General features: G+C 34.6%; 1 protein-coding gene across 1 annotated transcript in view; it reads left to right on the top strand.

Moving 5' to 3' along the window:
- LOC120431301 (uncharacterized) overlaps positions 1-27510 on the top strand; it is a 65986-nt gene that overhangs the window by 11195 nt on the left and 27281 nt on the right. The window contains exon 2 of the mRNA XM_052706958.1: positions 13944-14896. Within this exon, the coding sequence (XP_052562918.1) occupies positions 13944-14896 (953 nt within the window). The remainder of the gene's footprint in view (positions 1-13943; positions 14897-27510) is intronic.

The following is a 27510-nucleotide window of genomic DNA, read 5'->3' as shown; positions in this document are numbered from 1 at the left end:
AGTTTTTATTCCCTTGTAGCGCACAGAGTACAGTTTTCATGAGTTTCGGCAAAAAATAACGTACCAGATTTTCAACAACGAAAGTACACTTTTTAGTTGATATCATGTGCAGGGGAGGACATCGATTCGGCAGTCAGCGTGAAGAGCCCTGGAGGACAACTTAGCATGGGAAGAAAAACTTTGAGATTTATTGTGCCCGAAACACCATAATTGATGGAGCTTTTGAAGGCCGTTTAAGTACCCCTCGGTGGTTCCAATTTGTTGAAACATTGTACACTTGTTTTGATCAGTGCTATGAAAAAGTTGAAGAACGAGCAATTCGAGACTGTAACTTTGTCAAAATATTAGAAATAAAGAAGTGAAGAGGTAATAAATGAAACAAACCGTGCGTAACATTGAAATTAGTAAATTATGTAAATTTCAACAAGATTGCACCTCGAATACCACAGAGCACCCCTTTAACAAACCTCAATTAAAATTACCTCATTTACCATATTCCACCCATTATTGCAGCGTTTAGAGCGTTCCCCAGTGACCTAGTTCCAAACATAATTGAACCCGCACTGACTTCCTAATGCACTGCCTGCAATGCTGCTTCTGCTGCTGCTGCTGCTGAAGTTCAACATTCTAAGCGGCCCTTTTTCCGGTCCATTAGCGCCGAACAATGCCGGAATCGGAACCAGTCGAATCTGCGCCCGAGCCACACTCTGTGCCGATACACACGTGAGTTATGTGGTTTCACCCCAGCTGAGGCGCAGAAGTGTGCCCTTCCCGATGTCAGAAGGGGCAGAAGCAGCAGCTAATAAATAGTTCACCTACATTTAGACTGTGGACTGTGTGGACTAGGAAACGGCAAAGTGAGGCAGAGTCATTCTAATGTGGCTTTTAAAGGCATGTCAAATGCAGAGAGCAGTGGAAGCTTAAACTTAATAAGAAAAGCCATATTTCCACAGTGCAAAAAACTAAAGTGATTTTTCCTTAAGTATTTTTTGCTCTAATAAATTTCTATTTAATTTTTCATTCAATTAGGCTCATGGAAACTTCTGATACGAGATTAAATTTGAGATATGAGATTATTGTTTTATTTTTATTGTTAGTATTTTCATGCAGGATCAGCTATAATAGCTAGCATAATTTTCTGAGAAAAAATGATAGAACGAAAATTCGAGTTGTTTCTTTTCAAACAGCTATGTTATTGGGTTAAAAGGTTGGTCTTCCCAAAATAATTGCTTTAGTTTTGTGACCATATAGTTTATTGGAACGAAAAGTAATGTTGAAGTTTTTTATGTGACGAAGACTAAAATTATGCTTCTGATTTCAGTTACAACCATTACAGATTTTTCTGGAGTAAGTATAAAAATTTAAATGGTTTCAACATTTGACATAAACTTAGAAAAATGTCCAAAACGGTCCGACCCAAAAGCGTCCGTCATGCAGCTCAGAAGTTTGAATTTTGATTCCACTAAAACTGGTAAAATTTAATTAAAAGCTTTTGTCCTTCGGTTCTAGGGGAGTCTGTAGTGCACCATAGTAACATTTTCAACTTTACAGGTTTTATGGTGGTTCTGAAAACCCTCAAACGATCTAAATAGGCTTTTATTGCCTACTTAAAACCTGAAATGTTACTAGGGCATAAATAAGTGTTATTCAGTGTGTTCTGAATAGTGCAAATTTCTATGAAGAATTCTATTTTCTAAAGTAAATAAGGCCGTTGCTGTATTTTTTATGTTTATGTCACCTCCTCCCCCTCAAGGTCGGCGCGAAAAATCAGCTCGACAGGTGTAAAGTGCATTTTAAAACACTTTTTTCATTCAAAAGTTGAAACCGTGGCTTTGTAATCTCATTTTATAATTGGTTTTTGCCCCCCTCTACTTTGGTGAGAGTTGAGGGACATAATTAACTAATTATTTGTTGGCACTCTGATTTTTTAGGCAGTGTGTAAGGGAGGTAAACGAAAACATGAAATAAAATTTGCAATGGTCTAAAACATCTCAAACATTAAAAAAAATATAATGAGGTAAAGTTGGTCAAAATGAAGTTTTTGTTGTAGAAAGTGAAATATATAAATAACCGGCTCCGTGGGTTGCGACTTCTGTCTCTTAAGCAGGAGATTCATGGATCAAATCCCGGTCGGTCCCCTTGAGCATTATATTTCTATCACTTCTTTTCTGTTCTTCGTTCACGAACACTCGCCGAAGATTCTTTTGTTCTTTCAAAAAATCGCAATAAAATAACGCGAGAGGAGGACCAGGAACCGACCACGCATTACGTATCGTTAAACTGCGTTGGAAAATGTTGTTTTGGGGCGGCTTTTGTGGCTATGCTCTTGAGGGGGATTGATTGTGAATGAGGGATGAGAGAGGAAAAGATTTAATCACGGATGTAATATTTGAACATTAGGGTGCCCAGAAAAAATGACCCCCTGCTCCACAAGCGAAAAACAGGTTTTTGGGTTATTTTAAGCATCTGTGTAAATTTTGAGCGAAATTGGATGAGATTAACCCATTGATACTCGAGCCTAAAGTTGGTGAAAAAAGTGTTTTTCCCCGAGCATGGGTAAATAACAAGGGAAATGCGTAATAATACCTTTCTCTGGTATCAATACCAAATTTTGGTATTCCTGGACCCTTTAAAATTTGTCTTAAGGATTATGCAAGAGCAAAATGTGGTATCATACCAATTTAAGGTATTGTTTTGATATTGCAAAATTGCAGAATTTGTCAATGATCGAACACCACATTTTGGTATTCTTTTGGTATTACAGTATTTTATCAAATTCCTCTGCAACTATGGGAAAATGTTGACCAATTTTGACAAAATAATTAATTTTGCGCTAAAATGATGTCTCAAAGCGAATGCTTTCATACAAAACCGGAAATTTCAAACTTGATTTTAAACATTTTTGATATACCCCCTACAGAAATGACTTGAAATTGTGGAAAATATTCTAAGTCAGGATGGCACATTTTGGTATTATTTTGGTATTAAAGTGTTTTATCAAATTCCTCTGAAACTATGGAAAAATTTTGACCAATTTTGACAAAATAATAAATTTTGCGCTAAAATGATGTCTCAAAACGAATGCTTTCATTCAAAACCGGAAATTTCAAACTTGATTTTAAACATTTTTGATATACCCCCTACAGAAATGACTTGAAATTGTGGAAAATTTTCTAAGTCAGGATGGCACATTTTGGTATTATTTGAATATTGAAAGGTTTCATCAATTTTCTCTGAAACTATGGGAAATTTGTTAAAAAAATTTTACGAGTTAATTAATTTTGCGCTAAAATGACTTGAAACCCAAAAATGTTAAAGATGATTTTAAAAATAAGTGTGATATACCCACTAATATTTTTTTCAAAAACGTTGAAATATCTCTAAGTCGGGATAACCAAATACTTTGAAAAACGAGTCAATCGACAGATTAATGAATTTTGGTGAATTTCAATTCAGTTTCATTTTAATAATACTTATTTTTCAATCTTGTTATTTTTCAGAAGCTTCATGAACTTCAAGCACAGGCCGTTCATCAATGACAAATGCATTCGGTGTGGTGAAGAATATCACTAATAACAACATGGAATCATCAGGTGAGTAGATTTGGCTGTTGCATATGAATAATTTCCGTTTTTTCACTAACTGCAACTGCTGCACTAAAAATGGTATGAAAATACCAAATTTTGGTATTACTTGTTCAAATACCAGCGACCATAATGTGCTCTTGGTTGCCCAGTAATAGATGGTAAAATACCATGAAATTATACCAAAATCATGTATGTGAAAAACCACAGAAATACTAAAATATGATTTTCCAAGGGCGCGGGAATACCTAAAAATAAAACCATGGCAATACCAAGTTTTGGTATTCAAGCAATGTTCAAAAATCCAGAAGACCTCAACTTGGTATTGAAATGGCTTTATTTTGAGGTATTATTTTACCCTTGGAATAACATGGTTTGGTATTGTTGTGCCCTTACACATACAAGATTTTGGTATGATTTCATGGTATTTTACCATCTATTACTGGGCAACCAAGGGCACATTTTGGTCGCTGTTATTTGCCCAAGTAATACCAAAATTTGGTATTCCCGTGTTGTTTACCCCTGCTCGGGATCATACAAAAATGACTTTTTTGCAATTCCATCTTGAAACTACTTATTTTTCCTGTCATTCTTGAACAACGAAATAGCCTACTTTACTGTACCAAAAATAACAGAATCGAATAGCAACACTTTTCAAAATAAATGCTGAAAAGTTCTACTTTTCAGCACTGAAATGGGTGCTGAAAAGTTGAACTTTTCAGCACTTGTTTCGAAAAGTAACACTTTTCAACATTTTTTTGATTTAAACGATTTATTGACAAAATACATGAAAATTTGACTTCAAATTTCACTCAGTGTGTTTTTTGGAATTGCAAAAAGCGTTGTATGGAACTCGTTGCAAAACTTGTTTTTGCAGCACTTTTCGTATTTATCCAACTCGGTGAACCTCGTTGGATTAATGTACGACTCGTGCTGAAAAAATCTTCTTTTTGCAACTTGTTGCATAAACTACTATTTTAAATCGCTAATAACTTTTCAGGATCGAGTTTTACAGTTTTAACATGTTCTACAAAGGTGTAGAGCAATAAATTTTCAATAAGAATCTCACTTTTGGGAATATTTGGATGGAAGTAGCGCACCGTGCAGACCAAACCGTAAGAAACTTGGGTTTTCCATACATTTTTTCGATTTTTCCCATACAAACTTCACCTCCAAGTATCAATGGATAAATGTTGACCGATTTTGCTCATATTTGGCCCAGTGTCCTAAAATAGGTCAAGGAACAATATTCAGCTTGTGGAGCGAGGTTTTGAAAAAAAGTCCCATATTCTGGGCACCCTATTGAACATACATGAAAGATCTGAATGTTTGATATTTTTACAACCCTGCTGGCAACTTTTCAGTCAGCTGTCAATTTAACGTGGATTTTTTTTATGAAAGAATAACTTTCTAATGAAATACTCTAAGTTTTGATTTGGGGTAATTCTCTACCAACTCACACGAAATAGGGAAAAGTTGCCCGACCCTCTTCGATTTCCGTGAAACTTTGTTCTAAGGGGTAACTTTTGTTCTGATTACGAATCCGAGGTCCGTTTTTTATATCTCACGATGGACTTTTATGTAAAATTGGATGCCCGATTTGATGGCGTACTCAGAATTTCGAAAAAACGTATTTTTCATCGAAAAAAAAAACACTTAAAAATTTTTTAAAGCTGTTCCATTTTCCGTTACTCAAATGAAATTTTTTTGGAACATGTCATTTAAAGGGAAATTTGATGTACTTTTCGAATCTACATTTCATTTTTTCATTTAAAACAAAAAATTTCATTATATAATTTCGTGTTTTTTATAACTTTGCAGGGTTATTTTTTAGAGTGTAACAATCTTCTACAAAGTTGTAGAACAGACAATTTCAAAAATTTTGATATGTAAACATAAGGGGTTTGCTTATAAATATCACCGCGCCACGAGGCCCGTAGGACAAAGTTTCACGCAAATCGAAGAGGGGTCGGGGCAACTGCTGTGTGAATTGGCGGAGAATTACCCATTGTTCAGTGCTCCAATTTGTATCCGGGCAGCATGTAGCTATATTTCCATGACAAATTGTTAAAAGAAAAGATATTTATCCGATCTTCTTGGGTCTTGGTTCTTCCAGCTTTGATTTTGAAGTATTTTCAAAGAATGCGTAATATTTGGTGAATTTGGTTTTGAAACTTTTTATTGGAGGCCAAAATTGGTCAAGTGTGGAGTTTTTACATGAATCTTTAAATTTTCAGACACTTTTCTGAAGGTAAAACCTTCGAAATTGCCTAAAAAAGTGGCCTTAGACCTAGACGACTTTTTCATGATATCAAATAACAGACTTGCAGAATTTTGCATCTTAATGTTCTCTGAAATAACCGTGCGTCATACAAATTTTGGAGATAACTGCTCATTTCAACTGGTTATCACTTCGTACTGAATCACATTAAACTGCAACTATACCTACAAAACACCACCAAACTTCCCACCCTCCCAAGGACCCCCGGAAGTGGCGCGCATTTCTTTTTTTGAACGTTGGAAAACAATTTCACAAAAAGCAATTAAAAAGTTTTACACGTGGCGCGTGCAATCTACGCGACACAACTGCCATGGTCCTGCCTGCCCGGGCAAACAGCTATTTGATTTCGCTCCCTTGTTGCCGGCTTCAAATACACGACGATACGGAGGAGTGCAACTTCCTGTCGGCGTGCGCGGCTCCGCCGGAAGCTGCATGCACATTTCCTGACTCTGTGTAACGTGATTGCCTGATGCACCTGAGGAGCGGCAGCAGCACCGAATCGAACACGTGTGCACTTGACATCGAGGCAGAATTTGTTTGTTTGCTATTTTAATACGGATTTTCCGGGCGCAATTTTGGGGGGCGGCAAAAGTTTGCCGTTCGATGTGACAAAGCGAAAATATGTTTTCGATTTGAATTTCATTTCCAACGGTTGACATTTTTCTAAATTGGTTCATGATGCAATGGAGACTTGAAAATAGATTTTTTTCTTTTCTAAATAAAATCAGATTTTCGTTCCGACAAATGTAAATGAGGTCACTCCACAAGAAAAACACATGCCTAATTGTCCTATGGACAAATTTGCATCCCCAGGTTTAAAACAAGCCATAACAAACTGTTACCACAAAAGTTGCTCTCATCATGTGGACGAAACCACACCACACACATGCAACCAAAAACCCACGTGCACTATTTTTGGGCTCATTCTGGATAAACTTTGTCTGCATGCCAAACTGGGTGCCGTCCTCTTTTTAGTTTGCGAATGTGTTCGCTTTGCAAAACATCAGTAAAAACTAAATCTATTTTCGAGAGGAATTTGTTCGGGAGTTTCAAGAGTTCTTCGTAGAGTGGCATTACTTGTTTCCAACTTGTTGTTTGTGTTTTTTCTGCAGAACTGAACTTTCATGGCTTTCGGGTCAAATGTGGCAGGACGGTGCTTGAACTTGACTTGGCAATTCAATGTTGTTGCAAACTTGTTGCTTTGCAGTGTGGTTGGTGTTAGTTTTTAAGTTTTTTGATTTGAAAGATGGAAACAAGGTCAACTTTAAGCAACTTTATACTTTGCAAAAAAGTCTTTTTATATCAATCTTTTTGCAATAATTTGCAGCTTGAAATGGTTATTAATTGGAAATATGGTGTCTAAGGTATTTCTATTGTAGAGTTGACGCCCTATTTGATGGTGTACAAATAATTTTGAAACATACTTATTATTAATTAAATAAAAACTAAATTAACTTTAAAACTTCTGCCATTTTTTTGTAATTTATCTGTAAAAAAATGTGAGAAATATCATGTTATAGGAAATTCATTATGCTTTTTTTATGCATTAACCCAGCAGGGTTAGTTTTTAAGCTAGAAAAGAATAGTTAATTTTTAAATTTAATGTTTTTGTGCTATTCAGGGTTATTTTGCGGCTGATAAGTGCGCTGACCACGAGGACGCGCTGTCTTGTTTTTGCATGTTTATTTTCATTTTTTTATTTGTGTTGCTGTTTGTGTGCTTGGGTGAGTGGTTATTATAATTGAATAATGTCATCATAAGTGCAGTGCTTCTGGGAACGCGCAGTCTTGTTTTTACGCGATAATTTTCGTCGTAAATGATCGTAAAAATTTATTCCAACTGGAAGTTTTATTATTAATTCATCAAACTATCGATTTTATGAAGAGTAAAGCGTCATTTATTTACTATTTTTGAAATTTGCTCGCGTCATCTAAATTGTAAAAACAGTAAAAATATACTGATAAGTCCAGCCCATAGCACTTCTGCTCGGCTGGCACGCGTTCGATAAAAAAACTTTTTAAATAATCAATAATCTATCTTTCCGCAGCCGGCTGCCTAAGATTTAAAATTTTCAGCCGATAAACAAAATGCTCATGGTCACATCACTGCCACTCGTGAATCCTGACCTCATACCCATCTACTAACCCCCTCAAAACTCATGTGATACTTTGTCGGAGATGCAGTCGATTGGGCGGTCTCTATCACTCAAGTATCGGACTAACATTCCCATCCACTTCCCCGTGACCCTACCACTGGTCGTGGCCGGCGCCGGTATTGATCAGCATGATAGGGGCCTTTGAGAAGTTGCGAAGCGAGGAAAGATAGCTCCCACTTATCTTCCACGGCTCGTGGATGTAACTTCTGGAGGTCCTGGTCAATAACGGAGTAGCAACTGCGGGTGGGCACCTATACTTATGCTTATGCTTCTGCTTATTCAGGGTTATTTTGCGGCTTTTAATAACGAACCATTTGGTATCCAAACATGAAAACGTCATCACAGAAATTATAAAGTTAACACAGTTTTAGTGAATTAAGTTTCCTGTTTTCTTTTAATTCGTTTTTACGCGTGGCGCCCAAAACTCCAGTTTTAATTTTCAAAAAAACAATATCTAGGAATCCTGTTAGTGAACACCTTCCATTTTTGAACAACGTCATGATTCGAAATCCGGACACTTAGTACCATATTATTTTTGTTATAGCTGGCAAAAAATCATGTAATAAGTTGGAAATGTAGAAATATCATCAGGATTTAGTATAAACAGTCAGTTTTAAGAGAATGCATGCAAAATATGTCTTTTCTAACATTTTTTCATCAGAATTTGAAAATTAAAATGACTTGTTGTGCTTCAAATCCCGGACACTGATAAAAGCTGATTCGAAATCCGGATACTTTTGCTTCGAATTCCGGACACTCGTTTTTGCTAATGAATCGCGAAAATTTGGAATGATATGTTAGTGAATGGCATTCTTTAGGTTTGAGACCAGCTGTTTACATCAAAACAATCGATAGTTTATAACAAAAATGGCTAGAATTTAAGAAAATCAAAAACATAAATTTCTGCTTTGCCTTCCCGGTGCTTTGGACGCCTATGAAATATTTCCGTTGAAATGTTTCGCATTTTTGGTAAAGTTATTATTTTATTTTATTCAATTGTTTTGGCATTAACTACAGCGTTCAAACAAACTTTAAATGAAAATTGATGTTAGAATTCATCAAATAATACAGTTTTGACATTCATAATGCGAACTTATATACAAATAATTGATAAAACAAGTTGAAAGGTCCGGGTTTCGAAGCGTCCGGGAATTCGAATCATGACGTTATGTTACGTAAAATTGTTCAAGGAATCCGATGAAAATATGTTTTTCAGACATAGGCTCTTTGGTCCAGACACTGTCAAAACGACATTTTAAAGTTTCATTCAACGTTTTAAAATGTAAGGCTAGATTTTTCCTAGAAAGAATTTCCATTCAAGACAACTGAAATCGGTATGATTTTTTTTAAATGTGGTTTTTGCAAAAAAATACGAAAATTTTCATTTTTGGAACCACCACACCATGCTAGGTAAGTCAATGGTCACACAAAAAAAGTCTAATTATTTTGGCTATAGAACTCCCAGAAAAATGTTGAGCCCGATCGGAGAACTTTTTTTCGGTTGAGGCTCTTTACAAATGGAATTGCTGTTTTGATTTAAAGGGTCAAAAATTCATATTTCCGATTATTTATTAAATCCTTTCAAAAGATGATTTCCAATCACTTCTGAAAGTTTCATAAAGATATTTCATGATTTAAGTGAGTCGAAGACGATCAAACTTTAATGTTTTGCCATGCGCAAAGCGAACCGTCAAATTTAGGTTTTTAAAAATTACAAAAATCAAAAATTGTTGATTTTTCATATGAAAACCAAAATTTATTTTTTATTTTTTTATATGCACACGGGACCCGTTTAGTGAGTCTTCACAAACATTTTGAGCCGATTTGGTCAACGCAGTATTGAGATATCTTCCCAAGTAAATTTTTTTTCCAGGAGTTCTACAAGAGCTCTTCAAGATAGCTACAGCATAGCAGTTTGGACCGCGGTAGGGTAAAAATCTCTTCAAAACTTCTTCAGGAGTTTGGAAGAGTACTTAAGAGAGTTTTATCCTACCGCGGTCCAAACTGCTATGCTGTAGCTATCTTGAAGAGCTCTTGTAGAACTCCTGGAAAAAATGTTACTTGGGTTGGCACCCGTTTTTTGAAACTGCTAACTTAAAATGGAGTCACTGGTAGGCAGTTGGACTAACAATCCAAAGGTCGTCAGTTTGAATCCCGGGATGGATGGAAGCTTAGGTGTAAAAAGAGGTTTGCAATTGCCTCAACAATTAAGCCTTCGGCCATCTAGTTTGGAGTAGGAATCTCGCAATCGAGAATGCCAAGGCAATGCTGTAGAGCGAATAATTTGATTTGATTTTTGAACTTAAAATAGTTATATCTCGGCAATAGTACATCCAAATGTCTTCATGTTTATTTTGTTAATATATGAAAATGTTTATTTAAATGCCGTGAAAAAAAATTTAAAATTTATAATTATTGTGTGTACTCATACCAACCCTTGACATTTTTGACAATTTACATGTATGTAACAGTAAATTAAAAAAAAACTTTTTTTTACTTGTACCAACTTATTTTGAATAGTTCTCATCAATACCTGCAAATATGCCGAAGACACTAATAAAAGCTGGAGAGGACCCCAAAAAGTTTGAGCAAAATAAAAAAGATACAAAAAATTAAAATGCTCAAAATCTGCCGAATTCTTAAATAATTGCAAAGTTGTTAAGTGTATTTGAGTATCCCCCATGTTCTGGCATTTCTTTATTTTTGTTGAGATTAACTGTCTTTTTTATTACGCATTGAAAAAATCAGAAATTCTTACCAAAATTTTAACAGATTTGAACAATACTACATTTATGACATTTGAGTTATTTACTACAACTACAAAGCAGTCAATGTCACGGCCAATTAGCGGATACAGCCGTGAACTTGAACGGTTTTCCTGGCGTGCAGTCATTGAACCGCTTAATTTTCGCTCATTTATTTTATAGTCCAAATTAGCCAAATCTAATGGCACTCCCTTTCGTTTCAAAATAAAAACGGGGCCACAAAACATAACAATACCACTCATAGAAGCATTCCTAAGCAATGCAGAACAGAACAGACTGACGGACGGAGAATTGGTGCGTGTTTCATGAACTAAAAATTGAGCCGGCCGGCAACTTTTGCGTATTTTTTCCCACTCCAAAAAAAGAGCACTAAAATTTGATGGCTATTGGTTCAACGCTACATGTCTAGCTCAGTTTTTTACGACCCTGTCCATCCTTTGGCTTCCACTTTTTTTTTCTGAAAAGAGGGGGGATCTCTTTCTCAAAGGAAAGCATTTTTCGCCACTCGTTTGTCTGCCACCGACACATCGGAATCTATTGCATAATATTTTGCTCTCCGCTGTTTAGCCCTACGCCGAATGTCAAAAAATGAAAGACGTTTTTGGCTGCCGATGAGTGCGGAAGCATATTTTTGGAAAATGGTGCTTGCGCGCTTTTTTTTGGGAGCTCTTTCTTAGTCATAAATCATTTGAGCTGGCGTGAATGCGTATAAACAATGTCTGGAATTTATAGTTCTTTTCTTGTCAGTGGATTTAGAAATGAACCCTTTTTCGCACGATTGAGTGAACATAAGTCTGCTTTTGGGATTGCGAGGAGTAAGAATCTGAAAATGTGTTGATTTCTTTCTCATTTTTAATAAATCATCACGCTCTGTTTGCATTTGGTTCAATTAATCAACCTTAACCAGACTGATTAACGAATATTTTTTGTTAATTTTGTATCCTTTAAGAATTTATAAAATGTACAATATTTACGACGTAAACTAAAACAGAAAAAAAATCATATCAATAAACTAAACAAGTCCAGCCACACCCATCGCTCCACTTTGTAAGGTCAGCACCATGCTGACCTATCTCCAACGGTCGTTGTCTTCATCGAGCAAACCACGACGATGACCCTGGGAGATGAGCATCGGTCAGTGGAGTTTACAAGTGAACTTGATAGAGTCCAGATTTGTTTACTCTTCGTGAGAAATTGATGCTTTCTTTTCGCCCTTTCACTGCTGCTATCTCCGTTCAAACATTGATGGCCCTGCCGAAGAACGAAAAAAAAAGGGAAAACTTGACGATCGATGGCAAAACGCCACAGTTTCTTCTGCTTCAAAGGATGATTTACGACTTTTGTTCCACCGCGATGGTTGCGTTCTGTCTGAGGTACCATACTATGTGTGGGATTCTCCCACGTGGGTAATTCTTGTGGAAATTCTTCATAATGACCGCGCGAAGATATTCGCGCAAAAACGGGAACTTGGGCCCATAATTTATGCTCACTCATTCATATCAATTCAAGCAGGCAAGAATTTCTCACGAGTAATGGTGCTTTTGGGGGTATAAAGGGGTTGCTGCTTCCTTATTAGTTGTAATAAATTGAGTCAGTTGGTGATGACGTAGCATCTTTACAAATGAAAAATCAGATATGAACTCTCATGAATAACTCAATTTCACTATGCAACACTCAATCTCACTTTGAAACGATTATTTCAATAACATAAAAACATAAAAACATAAAAACATAAAAACATAAAAACATAAAAACATAAAAACATAAAAACATAAAAACATAAAAACATAAAAACATAAAAACATAAAAACATAAAAACATAAAAACATAAAAACATAAAAACATAAAAACATAAAAACATAAAAACATAAAAACATAAAAACATAAAAACATAAAAACATAAAAACATAAAAACATAAAAACATAAAAACATAAAAACATAAAAACATAAAAACATAAAAACATAAAAACATAAAAACATAAAAACATAAAAACATAAAAACATAAAAACATAAAAACATAAAAACATAAAAACATAAAAACATAAAAACATAAAAACATAAAAACATAAAAACATAAAAACATAAAAACATAAAAACATAAAAACATAAAAACATAAAAACATTTAAACATTAAAACATTAAAACATTAAAACATTAAAACATTAAAACATTAAAACATAAAAACATAAAAACATAAAAACATAAAAACAAAAAAACAAAAAAACATAAAAACATAAAAACATAAAAACATAAAAACATAAAAACATAAAAACATAAAAACATAAAAACATAAAGGATAAAAAGTCCAATTGTAGGATTTATCCGAGCATTTTTGTTTTCTTCCATGTTGTACTGTACTGCAAAATTTCACAATAATTCTAAATAATTTTAAAATAGTTCAAACATGCCAAAAATGATGTCAGCGTAGGAAAATGCATTTTTAAAAAAATTCAGGCTGTTCCATTGAAATTTTAAAGTTTTATGCCTTCAAAATTTTTCCGAAAAATCCAGAACCATTTTTTAAAATACTTTCAAATTTCAATGAAAATAGAAGTCTTATCAATTGAAAACTATCTGAAATGCATTTTTCTGCATTGATAGCATGTTTGGACTCGTTAAAAATATTTTGAATTTTTATGAAATTCCGATGTACAGCACCGCAAAATCATTTGTTTTTTTTTTCACATTTTTTTCTCAATACATAGATATTCTGGAAACTTATGAATGCAAAACAACTGGACATTAGTATAATGCATAGAAAATATACTTGAAAAATTAGTATTTTTCAAAGATATTATTTATTCATTTTTAAACGAAAGCTCTTTTTGTGCAGTTTAATTTTGATATTTGAATTTATGCCTTAGAATTGTTAGTCGTAATTAAAAGTTCTTATTTGTTAAAATGATCAAATTGCTTTAAACTTAGAATTAAATAAAATACAAATTGGATCAATAGTTTATAAATGATTTGATTAATGATAATGATAACACTCAGAAAAAAATTCTTTCATAATTCATGGCCAAATTTGTGTGGAGACTTGTTTGGAAGAGCTCATAATACAAAATGGCTTCTTCGTATAAAAAAATGTATCTAGAGAACCGCTCAAGTACCTACAACAGCTGATCATAATTAATTTTTTTATTCTTTTTTTTTCAGATACACAAAGAATGGCTCGAAAAGCGTCGAGCCGCCAGCCGAGCCACCCAGAATAACACCATCCCCGGAAGCGGCTTTCCCTCGTCGACCCAGCGCACGACCTACCTGCGAAAGTTAATCAAATTCAAGAACGAGCGTGAACCACTCTCCGAGAATGACATTTCCTTTGTGCCACATTTCGACAATAGAAATCAAAACAGCCAGGACAACGAGTATGGCCTGCGCCCGTTCGCTGACCCCGACGGCACCGGTTCCGACGTGACTCCCACGCCGTCGCCCCACAATGAGGTCCGGTATCAGTTGGCCGAGGGTGGTAATTTGTCCAATGCCGGAAATCGGGAACCACCGACGTCGCCATTGTTGTTGCAGTCCCGATTGCTGGAACATCACCAACCAATCGTGGACGATGAGGATGACCAGGAGCAGCAGCCCGGAGCTGACCCAGAAACGTCCAACGAGATACCGCCGGTGACACCGGGCGCACCTGGTCCGGTCCAGATTAACGTCGCTGTGGCCAAAATAAATGAGTCCAACCTGGGATCCGGTGGCCAGGAAGAGCCTCGCATAAATAATGATTTGCCGGTAGTGTCTCCCTCCCCAAACAGCAAAAGTGGCCATTATAAATCAGATAACGATGCCATTCCTACGCAAAGTGCTGGCAACACTGCCGCCGCAGACGTCAAACGGAAACCAGCTCCCCATCCGGCCGTAATTAATAACGAAACCACGGAAAACGACGACGACGACGGAGGATCCTCGCAAGACGCTTCCGGGGTGGCACCCCACTCCTCCTCCTCCTCCTCGGAGACGGCCAAAGTGGACCAGAACACTGCGGACAGCGGCAGTAACGTGACCGTAAGAAATGGTTTCGGCCCGTGGAGCAACTGGACGGCCTGCTCGCGGTCCTGCGGCGGCGGTGTCAAGTCCCAGCAGCGGAAGTGCTGGCGACGGGAGTGAGTATCATTTTAGCGCCATTTGTCCGCATTATTGTCACAGGCACAGGCCAGCAGATGGTTGGGTTCTGTTTGTGATGCTGGTGGCGGTGGGAAACAGCAGCAGAGTTTGCGACAGTGGCGAGTAAATTAGCGTAAATTTTTAAGGATTTTTGGGTGTTTGGCAAGTTGTACGTTGCATCTGCCTAATGGCATGGTGAGACAAAGTTTTTCGTTATAAAAAAACCAGAGGAAAATTGTTTACCTTGCATCACAAAAGTAGAGTTCTCAGATAATTTAAATCTTTTCGCGTCTATTGCAGACTAGATTACGCCATGTTTTCATCATTCAAAGGGGAAGGATTATGGATTAGAAGCAAGGGATGTGTTGATAATAAACTTGCTCAAAAAGGTAGCAAAAAATGCAGGCTCTTTTTCTCAATCCAAGTTTATGCAACAACATGCAAAATGATGATTTTTTCAGCAAATGTCGTTCATTTATACTTCGAGGCTCCAACGAGTGCTGAAAAATTAAATTTTACATCGTTACGTACAACATTTTTTGGAATTTCGAAAACACTTTTGAAAATGAATATGTCAGTAATACTTTTCGCTACTTTTTAGCCAGGTCCGGTGGTGTAGTGGTTAGCGTGGTAGCCTCTCATCCCAGTTAGGCCTGGGTTCAATTCCAGACGGGTGACATTTTTCGAGACGAGATTTGCCTGACCACGCCTTCTATCGGATAGTAAAACGTCGGTCCATTTGCGTAAAAGAAGTTTTGGGTGACTCACCACACATAACCTTCGGACGCCTAGAAATGAGCAGAAAGTACACAGAAAAAAAAAGTTGAATTTTGGAATGTTGATAACTTGCTATGTTGAATGTTACCTCTTTTTTTTGAGTAATGTTACATAAAAAATGTGTAAAAATGTGAACTTGATGAATATTAATAAAAAACTGATGAAAATTCATCATTTTCTGGGATAAAATAATCATTTTTTTAGACACAAAATCTGTCACCATCCTTTTTTCTGTGCAGCAACAGAGACCACAAAAGACCCAGGGGTCGTTAGAGTGGATTGCCTTGCTTTTTTTTACTTTTCGATTCAAGAGCTGGATTTTGTTTAATAGTAAATAATCAATTTCGTTACATTACAATATCAGTAGGGTTAGTGATATTTCACGATTTCGCGGACAGCGTGAAGTCCGCGAAATTAGGCATTTTCCGCGAAATCCCGTGAAACTTAATGTTTGTGTGAAACTGTAACGATTTTTCTCAAAATAATTTAACAAACTCAAATAGGAATAAAACTAATTTTATGACTATTTTTTTGTAGATTTAATCGACCCTTGTTTAATTACTAATATAGGGTTAGTGATTTTCTAGGATTTTGTAGACGGCGTGAAATTCATGAAATTTATCAGTTTTCTCAAATCATTTTCCAATAATAAAAAATTTAATGATTCATCCATAAAGACTATTTGAGTAAATTTCATTTGTTTTCACTTGAAAAGCTTGATGTGTACCACTTAAAGAGTTGTTCAGATTGTTTTTTTTTTAGGAATTAACGAAATTTAGGAATATTTTCATTCGCTGCAATCAAAATTTTAACGGCTATTTTATATGAAAGGTAAAGTTCCAAAAGGAATTAAAAGAATGAATAATTTTTTAAATAAATAATTAAATGAAGAGTATTTTTTATCTTTGAAACCACATTTAATAAACATTTCAGATATTTTTCTGAATCCTGTTCAATTTTAACGATATTTGATTATTTGGGTGGAAAGATAAAAAATACTATTTTTTAAAGTTTTCTGTTCTTATTAATTATCTAATTGATTTTAAATTTAGCTTGTTGAAAAGTGAGATTAACATTTAAAAAAATGAATAAGCTCAATGTCCCAGAAATTTCACATTATTTTACTCATTTTTGTTGAACATGATTGCTTCAAAATGAAATTAAAAAAAAATCAAAATGTTAAAACAGAATCAAATCAGCGAAAACTGTGTAGCTTTATTAGTCGAATCTCGCAATAATTACGAGATTCGACTAATAAATTGAGAACGCCAAGGCAATGCTGTAGAGCGAATAATTTGATTTATTTTTTTTCATTAGTCGAATATTAAATAAGCAGTTCAATAAAAGAGGATAAACATGCCCTGCATTTTGTTTCAAAATATAGATAGAGATCCTTAAAACATTATGACATTTTTTTCTGTGTCAGTGAGTTTTTTCAGTTTTTACTTAAGAATAATTTATAATGTAGTATAAAAAGTTGTTTCTGTGATTTAAACATAAGATTTTCAGAGTTATTTCAACATTTTTCTCGTTCCGCGAAATTTGCGTGAAATTTGGTGTTATGAAATTTAGGTCCCCGTGAAATTTGCAATTTTCGAGCTTGAAAAATCACTAAGCCTAAATATCAGGAAAAGGAAATCGGAATTTCAAAAACATATTTTTGAAAATTTCGTCATGAAACTACATAGTTACTTTTCCTGTAATTCTCGAACGGCGAAATAGCTTACTTTTCTTTACCAAACATAACTGAATCGAAAAGTAAAACTTTACGATACAAGGGTTGAAAAGTTGAACTTTTAAGCACTTGTATAGAAATGTGATACTTTTTAATATATTTTTGATTTTAAAGGGGTAATTCTCCGCCAACTCACACAGCAGTTGCCCCGACCCCTCTTCGATTTGCGTGAAACTTTGTCCTAAGGGGTAACTTTTGTCCCTGATCACGAATCCGAGGTCCGTTTTTCGATATCTCGTGACGGAGGGGCGGTACGACCCCTTCCATTTTTGAACATGCGAAAAAATAGGTGTTTTTCAACAATTTGCAGCCTGAAACGGTGATGAGATAGAAATTTGGTGTCAAACGGACTTTTATGTAAAATTAGACGCCCGATTTGATTACGTACTCACAATTCCGAAAAAACGTATTTTTCATAGAAAAAAACACTAAAAAAGGTTTAAAAATTCTTCCATTTTCCGTGACTCGACTGTTAAAATTTTTGTAACATGTCATTTTATGGGAAATTTAATGTACTTTTCGAATTTATATTGACCCAGAAGGGTAATTTTTTCATTTAGAACCAAAATTTTCATTTTAAAATTTCATTTTTTTTCTAACTTTGCAGGGTTATTTTTTAGAGTATAACAATGTTCTACAAAGTTGTAGAGCAGACAATTACAAAAAAATTGATATTTAGACATATGGGGTTTGCTTATAAACATCACGAGTTATCGCGATTTTACGAAAATTTTTTTTGAAAAAGTGGTCGTCATCGATCATGGCCGTTCATGGTCACCCGCGACAGACACGGACGTCGAAACAAAGAGAAACGCAAAAAGTAACTTTTTCAAAACTTTTTTTTCGTAAAATCGCGATAACTCGTGATGTTTATAAGCAAACCCCATATGTCTATATATCAAAATTTTTGTAATTGTCTGCTCTACAACTTTGTAGAACATTGTAATACTCTAAAAAATAACCCTGCAAAGTTAGAAAAAACACGAAATTTTAAAATGAAAAATTTTGTTCTAAATGAAAAAATGACTCTTCTGGGTCAATGTTGATTCGAAAAGTACATTGAATTTCCCATAAAATGACATGTTCCAAAATTTTTTACAGTCGAGTAACGGAAAATGGGAAAATTTTTAAACCTTTTTTAGTGTTTTTTTTTCTATGAAAAATACGTTTTTTCGGAATTCTGAGTACGCCATCAAATCGGGCGTCTAATTTTACATAAAAGTCCCTTTGACACCAAATTTCTATCTCATCACCGTTTCAGACTGCAAATTATTGAAAAACACCTCTTTTTTCGCATGTTCAAAAATGGAAGGGAGGGGTCGTACCGCCCCTCCGTCACGAGATATCAACAAACGGACCTCGGATTCGTGATCAGGGACAAAAGTTACCCCTTAGGACAAAGTTTCACGCAAATCGAAGAGGGGTCGGGGCAACTTTTCCCGATTTCGTGTGAGTTGGTAGAGAATTACCCAATAAGAATATTTAAATCCATGATGGTGGCCAAAATGATGGTGATAAAATATTGAAAATGCCATTTTGTACATCCAAAATTCAGAGTCGAGATAATCGTTCTCTCAAAATTTATTGAGGGCTCAGTGCCAAAATCGATAGAATAATGGTACCAACTCACACCATCATAACAAATGAGTTCATTCGTTAGTTGAATCAATAAATCTCCAACAAGTGTCATACATCGACTTCTGACTTCTCCTTGGTCACCAAGCTGTGGTGGCCGAGGCAGCTAAGTCATTGGATTGATTTGTCAAAGGTCTCTGGTTCGATTCCCGTTGTCGACACTTTTGGTTTTTTGTTTGACGGATGAACTTTTTTTGCAAATGAACCTCGAGAGAATAGTTCTATCGCCCATCTCGAGCTGTGTTCTCTGCGTCCGTCAATGGTACCACTATTCTCTCGACTCGAGACCATCATTCTCTCGGACTAGCGCTGCCAGTTTTGGGTGTAGAACGGGTCACAGAATTTCAATTTGATGTTAAAAATAAGTAAATAAAAAAATCGTTTTTTTTTGTTCATGATTCGATTAACCGTCGGATAATCCAAACTTCTGATAATTGAGGCTTCGGATAATCGAGTCTGAGACTGAATTACTTTTAGTATTTCAATTCTTTTGAAATAGTTTATTCTGGTCTCAGGTTTTTTTGTTTAGGCCGTTGCAAATATTTTTTGAAGTTTATGTCCTTGGACTCTAACCAAAGTCGAGGGGGGGGGGGGGATGGCAAAAAAAATAAAAAAGTATAAAAATTGAAATTACGAGCCATGGTAGTAACATTTTAATGAAATAAGTGATTTAAAATGCATTTTCAAACGAAATATGATTATCAATGCAGAAAAATGCATTTCAGATTGTTTTCAGTTGATTAGACTTCTATTTGCATGGAAATTTTTATGTTTTTGGAAAAAAAATTTTGGGGCGACATAAACTTTGAAAAATAATTGCAACGGCCTTAATAATATTTCTAATTTGAACAGCTTTTAGAAAAAACATCAGAAGAAAAAAATTGAACTGATTGATTTCTACAAAGATTACATGTTATATTCAAATAAATAATTCTTGTTCCTTTGGAAATGAACAATTATTCAATTAGTTCACCTTTCAGAAATCACGTAATTAGACGTTTCATACAAGTGCCCTTACAAAGTGTGTACAACCTGCACGTTTGTGACTGCCGGTGGGTTAACCCACATAATATTTTTATATTGTTTCAAGTTGATTCATTCTAGTTCATGCATCTTTGGAAAAAAAATTTCTTTTACTTCAAACATGAGCAGATCTTTAAACATTTTGGAAAAAATATTGAATTTGAACATATTTTTATAGTCTTTTGAATTCATAAACACTTGTGTCCATAATATTTTTGTAAGTTTTTTCATTATTTTCATCATGAAACTGCCGTATTATTAAACAAAAAATGATGGGGTTTCTTTTGTCTACCTTAGATCAACTTTTTGATGTACGAAATTCCTTGAGATCAAAACCAAAAATACTTGTTACCCATTTTATTAAAAGTTCAGTAAAAATAAAACGCAACTAAAACAACGCTCACTAATCAAGTTGAAATAAGATATACGACATTAATTAGAAGGAATCGGTTTTATATTCGTGCTCTAAAATTAAAATACAAATCGATCGGATACATTTTCTTCATCCATACATATGTTTATTACCAATTTAAACATATTTAGCCAGGATCAGCGGGACATAAAACCAAAATATCCACCATACATAGATCATAATCATTTAAAGTCCCTCTTACGGTCATAGTCATACCGATTCACGAATCCCTTCCCAGCAGTAGCCTTTTTTCTGGTTAAGTGTCAACTTAATCAAGCCATTTTCTGCTCAACTGCACAAAATACCAGCCAGCCACCAAATTAAACGCTATCCTCCTTCCAGCAACCGCCGCGACTCCTGACAGGCGTTGTGGAGGCATTTCAGTTTTATGCTTCAACCACCCTCGTGAACTTCCACCCCCCACAAGTTTGCGCGGCAACCCTCTAATTACTACATTGTAACCTCAAACCTCACTGCAGCATTCCGAAAAACCGCACACACACACACAGCTGCAGACTGTGCGGGATGCTGCCTGCCACAGTAATTAAAAGCATGAAAACATAAAAATCTACTCACGCTCGAGATGACTTTTTTCTGTGCGAACATAAAATTTTAATTGTACTTTATGTGTGACGTTGAAGCTTGGAGCGCTGCTGCCACTACTACTCGCGGCAAACTGCAAACTGGGCTGATGTTCTGGAGGGGTTTTTTTCTGGGGTTTTCTATCTTTTTTCCCCAATTGGTTTGAAAATTGGACTTAGAACTATAAAAAAATATAAAAAAACTTTTTTTACAAATACACTCAGTAACGACACGACACGACGAGACACTTTGAAATAAGATATATTCTCATAAACTATTAGTTCGACCTTACTTGATGATATGGGTTAGTTTTAAAAAGGACGCATGACCCGGGCAGACGGTAATAACAAAATTCATAATATTTCAATAACAAATCCTGTTAAAATAACAAACAGTGTTATTATTTTAACCTGAAGTTCAACTTCAAGAAGAAAAATTAATAACAGTTTCTGATAAAATAACAATATTTGGTATTGAAGTGATATTATATTGAAAATGTTTAAAAACACGCCAATAAGAGGAAATGTTATACATTTCAAAAACTCTCCTAATAACAAAATTTGTTATTCGTTCGGTATACTGACTTAGAAATAAAATTACCACAAATCGCACAAATGGAAAAGTTTCTAAGTGTCCATAACACAATCTGTTATTATTTTTTCTTTTGTTAAATATGTTTAGATCTTTGGGATAATTTTGTCTAATTTCGTCGGGGTCAATATTTTGGCCATGAAATGGGGTCCTTAAGCTAAAATTATTCTAAAAAGTTGAAATATTGGAAGTTGATTTTTTAAATTATTTGATATACCCCCTAAAGGACTTAGTTTAAAATGGTTAGAACTATGGGATAATTTTGACCAATTTCGTCGGGGTCATTATTTTGGCCATGAAATGGGGTCCTTAAGCTAAAATTATTCTAAAAAGTTGAAATTTTGAAAGTTGATTTTTTTAATTATTTGATATACCCCCTAAAGGACTTAGTTTAAAATGGTTAGAACTATGGGATAATTTTGACCAATTTCGTCGGGGTCATTATTTTGGCCATGAAATGGGGTCCTTAAGCTAAAATTATTCTAAAAAGTTGAAATTTTGAAAGTTGATTTTTTTAATTATTTGATATACCCCCTAAAGGACTTAGTTTAAAATGGTTAGAACTATGGGATAATTTTTACCAATTTCGTCAGGGTCATTATTTTGGCCATGAAATGGGGTCCTTAAGCTAAAATTATTCTAAAAAGTTGAAATTTTGAAAGTTGATTTTTTAAATTATTTGATATACCCCCTAAGGGACTTTGTTAAAATTGGCTAGAACTATGGGATAATTTTTACCAATTTCATCGGGATCATTATTTTGGTCATGAAATGGGGTCCTTAAGCTAAAATTATTCTAAAAAGTTGAAATTTTGAAAGTTGATTTTTTTAATTATTTGATATACCCCCTAAAGGACTTAGTTTAAAATGGTTAGAACTATGGGATAATTTTTACCAATTTCGTCAGGGTCATTATTTTGGCCATGAAATGGGGTCCTTAAGCTAAAATTATTCTAAAAAGTTGAAATTTTGAAAGTTGATTTTTTTAATTATTTGATATACCCCCTAAAGGACTTAATTTAAAATGGTTAGAACTATGGGATAATTTTGACCAATTTCGTCAGGGTCATTATTTTGGCCATGAAATGGGGTCCTTAAGCTAAAATTATTATAAAAAGTTGAAATTTTGAAAGTTGATTTTTTTAATTATTTGATATACCCCCTAAGGGATTTTACTAAAATTGGCTAGAACTATGGGATAATTTTGACCAATTTCGTCGGGGTCATTATTTTGGCCATGAAATGGGGTCCTTAAGCTAAAATTATTATAAAAAGTTGAAATTTTGAAAGTTGATTTTTTTAATTATTTGATATATCCCCTAAAGGACTTAGTTTAAAATGGTTAGAACTATGGGATAATTTTGACCAATTTCGTCGGGGTCATTATTTTGGCCATGAAATGGGGTCCTTAAGCTAAAATTATTCTAAAAAGTTGAAATTTTGAAAGTTGATTTTTTTAATTATTTGATATACCCCCTAAGGGATTTTACTAAAATTGGCTAGAACTATGAAATAATTTTGACCAATTTCATCGGGGTCATTATTTCACCATGAAATGGGGTTTCAAGCTAAAATTAATCCGATAAATTAACTTTTGAGAGTTCTTTTTTTTTTATTTTGTTATATTCGCTAACGGAATTGATTTATTTATTGAGAATTTTTGAAGTGTGAATAACAAAAACTGTTATTATTTTCACAGAGCCAGGAAGTCGGAGCTGACGTTGAAGTTCGAGCTGGAGTGTGACCTCGGAGACTGCATCGGATTCATCTAATTTTCAGCAACTTTTACTTGGAGTCGGAATCTGTGAAGTCGGGTATTTTTGGAGAGCTAAAGTCGTCGTTGACGTCATATCCTGCATCCAGTGTCGGAGTTGTCTTCAAAGTATGGATTCAAAGTCGCTTGGAGGTACCCGACTCTACAGCCCTGACTAGTACAGAGGAGTTATGGCAACTGCAGGTTTATTTGCAAATTATAAATAAACCAAAACAATAACTTTTTTTGTTATGGAGACATACCAGTGCAATAACATTTTTTGTTATTATGCTGCTCCACCTCTCCGCACAAAATAACAAATCTTGTTATTCCTTCATGATTCCTTCTGTGTTATTGGTTTGTTATTGCAATAACAACATAATAACAGTTTAAGTTATTCTTCGAACAAATCTTTGTTATTGATTTTTGTTATTTTAACAACTAATCCGATCATCCCAATAACATATTTCGATCTTCTCACAATATCAAAAACTGACCTTCCCAAGTTATTTCCGTCTGCTCGGGGAGCGGCTAATCCCTCTAAAAAAATGTACTAGTAGAACACAAATTCATTGATTTTTTGTTTGGAGCATTTGAAAGATTTTCAGTTGATAAATCTTTAGATATTGAACATTAAAAAAATGTGTTTTTTTTTAAATAAACTTTTCAAAAGAACGTAACCTTCGGTAAAAGTAAGCAAGTTGACGTTCTATTGAAAAAATAACTTAGAATAGTTTGAATACTGATCCTCAAAGGAAGCAAAAAATACTTAAATTTCGTGCTAAAAGCTCAAAATTAAGTGATGACGATTGATTTCAGGTAAAGTTTTGTCAGAAAACATGAAATTTGCTACACTGAGTGTAACACGCGCACTCTGAGCAAGTTCAACTTTCGACTCGATTGCGAATCCCTGCGCAGAGGGGCCATTTTGGCAGCGTGTCCCTTTGCTCCGAAGTAAAGTCTCCAACGAATGATGACCCGCTGACACTAAATTGGTTAAAAACTGTCGCTGGGTCGTCCTCGTGGGAAGAGCCCAGAATAGTACCTAACCCTTTCGTACGCGATAAAAGTATGAACTTTCCCGGAGGACTGTGGAGGCTATCAAATCGAGATAAAAAAAAGCGAATGCGACTTTTGATTCAACTTTTTTGTTCAGAACTAAAACAAATTGTGAACATTTTACTCTACCGAAAAGCTACATAAATTCAATCGTAGAATCAATGTTTAATGAAATTATAATAATATAATAATAGCTTTGAAATGCGCATTCGGAAAGAGTTTCATTCACATTAGGCAAAAATCTAAAATTATAACCACTTTCATTTCCACTTCCCACTGCTGAGTACTGCAAAAAAAAAAAAGAGAACGTTCCCACTTCCTGCTCGATTGTTTTTTGTTCGATAAAATACATAAAGTTTTTAATTAGAGCTTTCGGCGGCCTGCTCTCACTTGGGGGATGAAATGTGGCGGCTTGGTTGTTGGGGGGAGTGTGGTGCTTTTTAACGGAGTTTTTCTTGAGAGGCTTACGATGTGGCGCATTAGGGGCGATGGAGTAATATGGGATTTTCTGTGTGTTGGATAGAATCAAAACTCAAACTTGTAATTTGAGCGAAAAAAATGTTTAACAAATTGAAGATTTAATAAAGTTATTATTGCTTCAATATTTCAGATCTCTTAAAAAGTACTGTAAATTAAGGGGTCACATACATAAAAATCGGCCAAAAGATCAGAGGTTGGTTTGGAACACATCTTAATTAAAATTTAAAAAAGTAAATCTATTTTCAGGACTTTTAAATATACATTTTCATCTATTCACAAAACAAATTTGAAGTCATTTGGTTGTATCATTGTCGAGGCAATAATAAAACCTAACGTCTTGAAAAAACGAAGCCCAATTTAAAAATTTTGCATTTTTAAAAAATTCAAAAATACAACATTTGAAAATCGGCTAAATTTTAAAATTGGGCTTCGTCTTGCACACGGGATATGTCTTGTGAGGAATTGAAAATCATCTTTTAAGTGGATTGAATAAATTTTATTTAATATTAAATTTCGCGATTTCATATTTAAAAAAATACATGTATGTAACCCCTTTAGAAAGTTTGCTTCAATTTTAGACTATTACAATAGGCTTTTCTAATCACCTCTAATATGATGAGGTTGTTACCTTTTAATTTTTAATGTTCGAACACATTGGTGTTTGTGTTTTTATTAGCTTTTTTTAAACATTCGTAGCTATTTTTCTCAATTACTTTTTTCCTCAGAAAAGTTTTACTTTCCGTTTATTTGTGTTCAAATTAAAAAAAAACTTTGAATGATATTCGAAACGATAAGTGCTCGAATAAAAAGAAATTATGCAAAATAAAAAAAATATTACATTTCGAATGATTTGAAATGGAATTAAATATCAAATTGTTTTGTTCTCAGTATTACATACTTTTTTTAAAGTTTGCAATTTGATTTAAATGAATTTCAGTGTATTTAAAAAAAAATCTGATCGATTTGGAGTGTGATACTTTTAGAATAAATAGTCCACATTATCAGCACGGATCAAAATTTGGGAAGATGTAGGTTAGAAAAAATCAAATTTGGTATGAAACTGGTTCAGGTTCAGCACATCACCTTTCAAATGCGCCCAAGAGAGCTTAAATCCATAACATGGGCTCTGAAAAACATCTTACCTCAAAGTTGAGCACTTTTTTACCTCACACGGTCGTCATTGTCAATCGATCAGGCGTCGAAAATCGATCGTGTATGATTTTATGCAAATTTTTCCAAAGAATATTTCTCGAGAAATGATTGGATTACGAAGCTCGAGCTCAAACTTCTTTAGTAAAAAAGGCAAAAAAAAGATAAAATTTTAGAATCCGTTTTGTCGTAGCCAGTCTTCGCTGCAACAGATTTCAGTTTAATTAGTTTATTCAAAAGGATTTTCCAAACTGTTTTTTTTTCTTTAAAAGCAGAACCTTGTTTTATTCCAAATTCTCATTTCGTCGCCATCGTGCTAACTTGTCGTACGTGCATTTTGGGCCAAATTGAGTTAAGAACGCCATTTTGTGCAGCTCACAATGCCTCATCTTTTGACCTTCACAGATCCCCAAAATTCGATTTCAATCCTGAGATATTCAATGAAAACCAAAAAAGCTCCGAAAATTTTTGTCACTCTACATATAAAAGATGTTTCAATCCTGTCGTGCTATCTTGTCACTCCCTGAAAATTGATGTAAGTGCGACAAAGGGCAAAGGGATTTCAGGTCAGGATGCGTTTGACGCACGTAAAAGTTAGACTACCGTAAACATTTTTAATTATAACTCGGGACTCCAGCAACCAACTTCAACCAAACTTCGGGACAATGCACAGAATGGTCAGCCAAACAAAACGTGTTTGTTATTGTTTACATTGCGTGCTTTCGTTTTTGTTTATTCAAGGTCAAACATTAAAACGCGTTTTTCTCGGAACGTCAAAATGGCGGGTGCGACATGATAGCACGACGACGTCGATTTGTTGTTAGCAAGGATGCCAGATGCACTGATTTGTCTGTGCTTCACAGAAATTTGAGCCTGTGCCAGACATTTTTTGTGGTGCACGGACTTTTGAAATACTTCGTTTAATTAATATTTTAATTTAATGAAAAATATGCCTAAAACTCAATTTCGGATGGATGTTCATGACTGTAAATTGATACCTATATTCAAATTTTAGACAATTGCACAGACATTTACAGACTTTTTCACAGACATTTTAAAAACCCATGTGGTGGTTAGCAAAAGTCACTGTGATCAAAAAAACTTCGCAGCACTCTAGCAAGGTGCAAATTGCGCAAAGTTTACAGTTCTCAGGCCTGGTATCAGTGTGATGAAAAAATCATGGCCATGCACGATTGACACAAAACTCTAGAAATTGCTGAATGCTTCAAAACTTTGAAAAGTTCTCTACTCTGTTTTTTTTTGTTTTGAAAAAATAATTTCAACCAATCAAAGCCGTTCCGGTGGTTTATTCAATTTGGATTTGTTTGATTTATTGTGAGATTAATTAAAATGAAATAAAACTTTGTATGCTGTTTTGATCAGTATTCATTTCACACCACCTCATCAATAATAATGA

This window comes from Culex pipiens, chromosome 2 (assembly GCF_016801865.2).
Source record: "Culex pipiens pallens isolate TS chromosome 2, TS_CPP_V2, whole genome shotgun sequence".
Taxonomy (NCBI): Eukaryota; Metazoa; Arthropoda; class Insecta; order Diptera; family Culicidae; genus Culex; species Culex pipiens.
Note: the sequence above shows the minus strand (reverse complement) of the source record. Positions and strands in the feature narration are given on the sequence as shown.